Source organism: Oryctolagus cuniculus, chromosome 16, assembly GCF_051225735.1.
Source record: "Oryctolagus cuniculus isolate XC-2025 breed Fujian yellow rabbit chromosome 16, ASM5122573v1, whole genome shotgun sequence".
Lineage (NCBI taxonomy): Eukaryota > Metazoa > Chordata > Mammalia > Lagomorpha > Leporidae > Oryctolagus > Oryctolagus cuniculus.
Genome location: NC_142882.1, coordinates 14,206,092 through 14,215,380, shown reverse-complemented (window position 1 = coordinate 14,215,380; position 9,289 = coordinate 14,206,092). Strand labels below are relative to the sequence as shown.

The window sequence follows — 9,289 nt, the reverse complement described above, 5'->3', positions numbered from 1 at the left end:
TGGGCTCTTCTTTTTTGGTAGTGCGTTTATTGCTGATTCAATTTCTTTCATGGTTATGGGTCTGTTTATGTTTTGTATATCTTCATGGCTCAGTTTAGGAAGGTTGTAAGGGTCCAGGAATCTATCCATTTCTTCCAGGTTCCTCAATTTGTTAGCTTACATCTCTTTGTAATGGTTTCTGATGATTCTTTTTATTTCTGTTGTGTCTGTTGTTACATTTCCATTACCATCATTACTTTTATGGATTTGGGTCTTCTCTCTCCTTTTTTCAGTTCGTTGGGCCAATGGTGTGTCTATTTTGTTTATTTTTTTCAAAGAACCAGCTCCTGGTTTTGTTGATCTTTTGTATTGTTTTTTGTTTGTTTGTTTCAATTCTGTTTATTTCTTCTCTAATCTATAGTAGTTCTTTTCTTCTGCCTGGTTTGGGTTGGATTTGCTGCTGTTTCTCTATATCCTTGAGGTGCATTGAGAGGTCATTTGTTTGGTTCCTTTCCAGTTTCTTGATGTAGGCACCAATTGCTATAAGCTTTCCTCCTAGCACTGCTTTTACTATATCCCACAAGTTTTGATAGGTTGTGCTGTCATTTTCATTTGTTTCTAGAAATCCTTTGATTTCTCTTGATTTCTTCTATGACCCACTGTTCATTCAGAATCATGTTGTTCATTCTCCATGTATTTGCATATGGTGTAGAGATTCTTGGGTTGTTGATTTTGAGTTTCACTGTGCTATGGTCTGAGAAGCTGCATGGTATAGTTTCAATTATTTTGAATTTGTTGAGGCTCCCTTTATGGCCTAGTGTATGGTCAATCCTAGAGAACGTTCCATGTACTGGGGAGAAATACGTGAACTCTGTGGCTGTGGGGTGAAAGGTTCTGAAGATATCTATTAGGTCTATTTGGTCTATAGCATCAATTAACTCTGTTGTTTCCTTGTTGAATTTCTGTCTGCTTGATCTGTCCATTGGTGAGAGTGGCATGCTGAATGCCCCTGTAACCATTGTATTTGAATCTATATCTCCCTTTAAGTTCTTTAGTAATTCTTTCAAGTAGTCAGGTGCCCTGTAATTAGGTGCATATACATTTATAATAGTAATGTCTTCATGTTGGATTGATCCTTTAATCATTATATAATGCCCTTCTTTCTCTCTTTTAATAGTTTTTGTGTTAAAGTCTATTTTGTCTGATATTAGGATGGCCACCCCAGCTCTTTTTTGATTTCTGTTAGCTTGAAATATCTTTTTCCACCCTTTCACTTTCAGTCTGCATGCATCTTTGCTGATAAGGTGTGTTTCCTGAAGGCAGCATATAGATAGATTCTCTTTTTTAATTCAATCCACTAGTCTGTCTCTCTTGGTTGTCGAGTTGAGGCCATTTATATTCACTGTGACTATTATTAAATACTGTCTTTTTCCAGTCATGGTTCCTTAAACAAGCTGTTTATGTATTTTGAGATTTGTTTGTAGTTTAGTTGGCTCATTTTCTACATTCACCTTTTTTTGTAGTGAAGTTCTTGTTTCTGTATTTCTGTGTGCAGCACGTCTTTGAGCCAGTGTTGTAGGGTTGGATGTGAGGATACAAATTCCTTCAGTTTCTGTTTGTCTTGGAAAATCTTTATTTTCCCTACATTCATATACACTAGCTTTTCAAGGTATATTATTCTAGGTTGTCATTGTTTGTCTTTTAAAACTTGGAATATATCATGCCATTATCTCCTTGCCTGTAGTGTTTGCGATAAGTCTGGGGTGAGTATGATTAAATTATCCTTGAATATGATTCATTGTTTCTCTCTGGCACAATTTAGGATTTCTTCTTTGTGTTTCACTGAGCTGAGTGTTGCCACAATGTGTTGCAGTGAATTTCTCTTCTGGTCTAATTTGTTGGGGCTCCTGAGTATTTGTTGAATTTGGTTGTTTCTATCAATTTGCCTCTGTTGGAAGTTTTCTGATATTATTTCATTGAAAATGTTATACAAATAGAATTACACATAAACTGTATACACATGTTTATCAGTTTGGACTTGCCAGCAGCAGCCAGGGATGTCAGGTTCCAGAAACTTTATTATGAAAAATTATGCTTGGATTTCTAATTTATTTAACAGAATTCATCTGATATTTTATTCAATATTGTTAAACTCTAAAAAAAATTATTTGAAAATCAAAGTTACTGTAAGAGAGTGAGAGACAGAAAGAGAAAAGGAGACAGATCTTGCATCTGCTGATTCACTCCACAATGGCTGCAAGGACCAGGACTGGGAACACTCTAAGCCAGGATGCAGGAGCTTCAACTGGGTCTCTCATGTGAGTGTAGGGGCCCAGGCAGTTGGACCATCATCTAATGCTTTCCCATGTACATTGGCAGAGATCTGAACCAGCAGTAGAACAACAGTAATTTAACCAGCACTCACAGGGATGCTGGGCACTGTGGACAGCATCTTCACCTGCTACACCACAAGGCCAGCCCAAATTTGCTAAAGTAAAAAAATATTGATATGAACATAATAGATTTCATGTATTTCATAGATACATTTCTAAGAAGATATCCATTCTTCCTTCCCTCCCTCTCTCATTCTCCCCTCCTTCCTTTCTTTTTAATTTTTGCAAAAATAGCATTTCAATTTGCTTTATAATCACAGGTGTAATGCCACAGTAATCATAATGATTCATAAATGAAAAGTAGAAAGACCATGTTCCACAGGAACTTACACAAGATGATAAGCAAAAATGAAATCCAAGATATCAGTTTCATTTTGCTACATGGTGGGGTTTTTCTTTGCATCTATAGTAACTACTACACATCACAGAAAACAAATTATATTTTCTGATTGGAACTGGTTTATTTCAGTAAGCATAAGCATAAAGGTCTCCAGTTGCATCCATTTTTTGTCAAAGAGAGGATTTCATTCTATTTGGTAGGGGGTATAATTTGAAAAGTGCACATGTTTGCACTCACCTATGGAACCATCACAATAATCAAGATATCGCATATATAAAGCCATGTTGTTTACATTTGGAAAACTAAGATGAGCTTTCCTAAACCTCTAACAATCTTTCATGGTCAGCCACCCTGTGAGACACATCCTGTGATTTCTCTGGATTCAAATGGTCCCCATCATTTTAATGGGTGTTGGGGTGTAGAATTCCCTGCATTTGAACAATGATATGATGATCATTCAGACAAAAGTCAGCCTCCACCAAATAGAAAACCTGAGGATACACAGGAGGCAAAAGAAGGATTTCTCAGTCATATGCACCTCCCACCTCTCATCTGAATGTTCTCCCTCTTTCCAATTGTGCCTCCCCTCCAGCTTCATCCACTCCTGAAGAAAATCCAATTTACCAACAGTGCTGGGGAGGATGTTTCCTTCCATGAAACAAGACACCATATGGCACATTATGATATCCACAACATTGTGAATTTTCCTGCTGGATTTCGGTTGCTGATTAAAATCGGGGAGTTCTCCTCTGAGAGTGCACATGACCAAGGCTTGGTCCTCAATGAAGAGATGATAGAATGGCCTATAGCATTCAAGAAGGTGTGGATCCATGGAAATATTCGATACATACAGAGGGTCTGAGAGGAGATTAAGTGCGAGATTTTAAATAAGCATTCAATTCTCAATTCACATATTGGCTTCAAAAGATATGGTGTCCCTTACACATATATGAGTCAATGTGTATTAGAAATTTATGTTTGTATTAGTTATTGCTGTTTTTACTTTGGGAATAATTATGCATTCAGATGTTGAGTGACTAAAATGAGCAATGTTAATGAATAGTGATAGATATCAGTATATAGACATAAAATTACAAAATACATGTGTACAGAAATTCTAAATTTTTTCAATTTTTTATTTATATAAGGTGAAAAATTTTCATTTCATGTATATATATATAGATATATAGATTTAGAAGAACAGTGATATCTTAAATATGGTGAGAGTCATATATTTTAATGCAGCATGAACACAAGTAAATTATAAGTTGATCTATCCATCGCCTATTTGTAGAAAACATTCTCATTTTCATTGTCATTGTGGTTGCCAATAAGTGCAGTTTCTTTTCTGCATAGCATCTCACAGCTGTGGTCAAATGTTTTATCATCATTCTACTGTTGAAATCCCCCAGGGAATTTTGTGGGTGATTTGTGTAACTATCATGCTTTATGCCCAAAATGCATTCTTAGTTTCTTGAAATTGATACTCTTCCTGAATCTAGAAGTCCAGAAGAGGATTAGATACACAATCCATATTTTTATAACATTTGCTCATCATTTCTCTGTGGCCTTGTCTTTTTCTGAATACGCAGTCTCAAATATACACATTACAGAATAATGATATGAATGTTAAAGATTTCAGAGGAGGAAATGTAGTAGAAAGAAACAAAGGCCTAGAAGAGTAGATCTGGTGATGAACAAAATTACAGCAATCAGGTACCCTCATAATGTTTGGTAGACAATTGACAAACCTGGAACGAGCATCATAGAAACTACAAATTGGATGTATGAAAAAATCAACAAGACAGAGAATGGGGAAGACAGTGATAACCTTCAGAGTGATGGGGCAAATAGAGACATCTTATCACAGTGCCTAATGATGTGCAAAACAATGACCATTGCTTCTCTTTCCCCCTCAGACTCCTCAGTCTTTATGTGGCCAGAGGTGTGGTCCAGGATTCAGGAAAATGCCACAGGAAGGAAGAGCTCTCTGCTGCTATATTTGTGTTATTTGTCCAGAGAGAGACATTTCCAATCATACAGGTAGAAAACATGTAACTCACTATGAAAACTCCACCATCTTAAATATTTCTAGATAAAAAGGAAACCAAGAATCTTTATAATGGGATAAGAGTGCCCCGTTGTTCTCTATGCACACTTTCACTCACTCTTTCCATACACTTGTTGTATGCTCACTCTTGCCATCTCAGTAGTCTGGTGGTGCTCATCCTCTCTAGCTCAACACTGACACTGATTCTCTCTGATATCCTTCTTTTCCATCCAGTGCTAGATGAGGCTGTCTCAATCTGAGATCTTCTAGTAGGCCTACTAATGTCTGAACAAAAAATATCAGATGAGCGTTTGTTAAGGCTCCCTAAGGATTTCTAGAAATCTTGAAATCAAAACTTTTCCATACACACCTGAGAAACAGGGAGCTACTTCACAGGAATTGTGATGGAAATACTGTATTACTTTCTGTGCTGGGTCTTTTACATAGTGCGTGCTGTGTAGTACACATAATGAATGCCTCCCTTTGTCCTTTTGTTTTCTATACTAGAATAAGAGAAAATAAGAGTGAAATATACAGACAAAACATCCTAATAACTATGCAACTACATAACACCTCCAGTCCTCCAGTCCATGAAGCTTGTATGATTACCAACTTAAAACCTGAGAAGCACTTTACTACAAGTGTGGACCAACTAATATCATTTCCTTTCTTTTAAAAAATATTTTTTTTATTTCAAAGAGTTACAGAGGAGACAGACAGAGAGAGAGAGAGAGAGAGAGAGAGAGAGAGATTCCATCTACTTATTCAAGCCCCAGACATGCACAATTGACCAGGTTTGGCAAGGCAGATGCCAGCAGCCAGGTTCATTTGGGTCTCCCACATGGGTTCAGGGGACCCAAGTACTTGGGCCATCTTCTGCGGCTTTTTCCAGGCCATTAGCAGGGAGCTGGATTGGAAATGGATTACTGGAACACAAAACAATGTCCATAAGGGATGCTGGCATTGCAGCTGGTGGCTTTACATATCATGCCACAACACTGAATCTACTTTTGTTTCTTAAATTGACATATGATTGAGAGAGAGACATGGTCACCAACTGGCCTGTTCTTAATGACTTCCTTCATGCTGCTGCTGCAGAAGTGTATTACTTCAACAGAGACAATGTGGTGTCCATGTGGTGTTCACATGACTAAAATGATGAACAAGCCATGCTTTCAGTGAAAAGGAGTGGAAAGTTCTCTTTCAATACTGTGATGAAAATATCACTTACTCCCATACAACCATTAAAAAACTAGTAGTGGTGGCGCCACGGCTCACTAGGCTAATCCTCCGCCTTGTGGCGCCGCACACCGGGTTCTAGTCCCGGTTGGGGCACCGGATTCTGTCCCGGTTGCCCCTCTTCCAGGCCAGCTCTCTGCTGTGGCCAGGGAGTGCAGTGGAGGATGTCCTGAGTCCTTGGGCCCTGCACCCCTTGGGAGACCAGGATAAGTACCTGGCTCCTGCCATCGGATCAGCGCAGTGCGCCGGCCACAGTGCGCTGGCCGCGGCGGCCATTGGAGGGTGAACCAATGGCAAAGGAAGACCTTTCTCTCTGTCTCTCTCTCTCACTGTCCACTCTGCCTGTCAAAAAATTAAAAAAAAATAAAAAAAAAACTTTAAAAAAAACTAGTAGCAATAATTCTTTTCTATGCAATCACAGCATATCAACATTTATATGGAAAGAGTGATGAGTCCATGCAGGAAATTAGAGTATTGACTGATGTATGGAAGTCCTAGGAGTGATAGATATTTTAAATAGGTCATCTACATTTGAGTATTAAAAAAAAAACCTTAAACCTGGTGACCGCAGACAAATATTTTAACCCATGTGAACACAAGCTTCTCCAGAGAAAAACACTAGGGACAGTAGAGAAAAGGGTTTGGAAGAATCTATGCCCATATGAAATACAGGAAATACATCACTTTGAGAAAATAAAACACTGAAAGAAATATCTCTGAGTGACAAAATGAGTCCCCAGAGCCCCATGTGCTAAGGAGCTTGTTTCAGTGAGCTTCCTACACCTAGAGATGAGCATTCTCTCTGGGTCAGGAGTGCAGAAATATACTTTAGTGTGTCCTGGTACACATTAGAGCAGGCTGGACTCACCATGACATTGCAAAGGGGACCATTTTCCTTAACAGGGAAAAAGGAGCAAATTGTGAAGTGGAAACAGTCTTCCTTTTCTCCGCAGATGCAGAGCAGTGCATCCCGTGTGCAGATCACGAGTACCCAAACATGGAGAGAAACCGCTGCCTCCCCAAGCTGGTGACATTCTTAGCCTTTGAGGATGACCTGGGGACGGCTCTGGCCTCCGTGGCTCTGTCCTTCTCTGTCCTCACAGCTGCAGTCCTCTGGGTCTTTGTGAAGCACCGAGACACTCCCATCGTCAAGGCCAATAACAGGACCCTCAGCTACATCCTGCTCATCACCCTCCTCCTGTGCTTCCTCTGCTCCTTACTCTTCCTTGGCCGTCCCAACACAGCCACCTGCCTCCTCCAGCAAATAGCATTTTGCCTTGTGTTCACAGTGGCTGTTTCCACCGTGCTGGCCAAGACCATCACTGTGATTCTTGCCTTCAAATTTACAAAACCTGGAAGAACAATGAGGCGACTGCTGGTATCAGGAGCTTCTAACTTCATCATTCCCATCTGCTCCTTGATCCAAGTGGCTCTCTGTGTCATCTGGTTGGGAATTTCTCCTCCATTTATTGAGTTAGATGCACATTCTGAGCCTGACCACATCATCCTGGTGTGCAATAAGGGTTCAGCCACTGCCTTCTACTGTGTCCTGGGCTACCTGGGCTCCTTGGCCCTGGCCAGCTTCACTGTGGCTTTCCTAGCCAGGAATCTGCCTGACACATTCAATGAAGCCAAGTTCCTGACGTTCAGCATGCTGGTGTTCTGCAGTGTCTGGGTGACCTTCCTGCCTGTCTACCACAGCACCAAGGGGAAGGTCATGGTGGCTGTGGAGATCTTCTCCATCTTGGCCTCCAGTGCAGGGCTCCTGGGCTGCATCTTTGCCCCCAAGTGCTACATTATTCTCATAAAACCTGATAAAAATTCTTTGAAAGCTTTAAAGAACCAACGCAGTTCTAGGGGATCCTGAAATTTTTCTCATGCATTTCTTCACATTTTCAACTTTGTAATCAAAAGAAAGTTGCATTCCAACACTGTAAAATAAGCAAAACTAAAAACCGTTGTTGTTTAGGCAATGAGTCCAGCAATTAAGATCACCTTGTTCCATGATTATACAGTTTCCATATATGCATGGATATGTCCTCAGTTTGTCCTTTTCCACTGATCAAACCAATTCTGAGCCAATGCCACACTCTTACTTACTGTGGTGTAATAAAAAGTTTTGATATGTAGAAGGGTGTGTACCTTTGTTCATTTTTAGAATTGTACTATCTGTTTTTGGACTTCTATACTAACTTTAGTTTCAGTTCGTCGAGTTCCACTAAAAATCTTTTTTGGTATTTTGCTGAGTTAAATTTATAGGTTCAATCTGGGGAGCTATGACATCTTTATAAAATTCTGTCATCCAATATATTAATATTATGTTGCTTTTTAAATATCCTTCAAAAACATTTCCTAATTTGGTGATAAAACTCTTGTATGTCTTTGTCATCTTTTTTCCTATGTACAACTTCTGTTTCTAGTATAAAGTCAGATCTTTTTTCTATTAAATTTTTAAGTTTCTTGCTGCTTCTGCTATAGATTCTGCAATAAAGTGGATTTATTTACCAAAAAAATCACCTTGTTCCACATGACACTCTTTGGGTTTGTAATTTGGTTCTGACCCCTGACCCCAGATTCCCAGGAAATAAACCCTTTCAGTGAGTGGTGATGACTCAGAGATATTGGGTCCCTTTCAATCAGTATTTTTCCTGGCTCCTGGCCCTGGCCTCAGTTCAGGCTCAGCTACTGTGGGCACTGAGATGTGAAGCAGTGAAAGGTTGGTTTCTCAGCCATCTCTCTCTCCATTTCTCTCTACCTCTCAAAAAACACAATGCCATCTAGAAATAGTTTAATAAAAAATAAGAGTGATATTTAAAACGGAAACAGAGCTGACCAGCAAGTTATAAATACCAATGCCATTTTATATGATAGGGCTATCCCTGAAAATATACACACTGTTTGCTGCTTAGGACGCCTGGCATTCTATAAGTCTTTTGTGTGGACTGCTTCCCATGTTGTAACATTCTCTCCATTTTAATTCTCTCTATTGTTATTACCAAACACTTGATCATATTTATATAATCCCTCTGATAGTTAATCCTATCTATATGATCAATTAAACATAATATGATCACTTTAACATGTAAGATGGCATTATTACCACCCAGTTTCATGGGATTTGGAGTATCAGAGTGAGATTTTAGGTTTACCCTTAGAAGTAAGTCCATGGGGATGTATGCAAAACTATACAGTTCCTCTCTCTCTTATTCCCACCTTTATTTTTATAGGGATCTACTTTCAATTGACTTTATACACATATGATTAATTCTATGTTAAAGAAAGAGTTCA

General features: G+C 39.1%; 1 protein-coding gene across 1 annotated transcript; it reads left to right on the top strand.

Annotated features, from left to right (window-relative positions):
* Window positions 1-3,382: 3,382 nt before the first annotated feature.
* Window positions 3,383-7,868, top strand: LOC149121517 (vomeronasal type-2 receptor 116-like). Its single transcript, XM_089315555.1, has 3 exons — window positions 3,383-3,532; window positions 4,632-4,755; window positions 6,955-7,868. Exons 1-3 carry the CDS (start codon window positions 3,383-3,385, stop codon window positions 7,866-7,868), a joined length of 1,188 nt encoding a protein of 395 aa, XP_089171681.1.
* Window positions 7,869-9,289: the final 1,421 nt, after the last annotated feature.

Bases quoted from the DNA above. Each gene is read 5' to 3' on its own strand.
- LOC149121517 (XM_089315555.1), top strand. From the start codon at position 3,383: ATGGCACATTATGATATCCACAACATTGTGAATTTTCCTGCTGGATTT. The intron at 3,533-4,631 runs GTGTGGATCCAT...TTTCCCCCTCAG, and splicing joins GGCCTATAGCATTCAAGAAG to ACTCCTCAGTCTTTATGTGG. The intron at 4,756-6,954 runs GTAGAAAACATG...TTTTCTCCGCAG, and splicing joins AGACATTTCCAATCATACAG to ATGCAGAGCAGTGCATCCCG.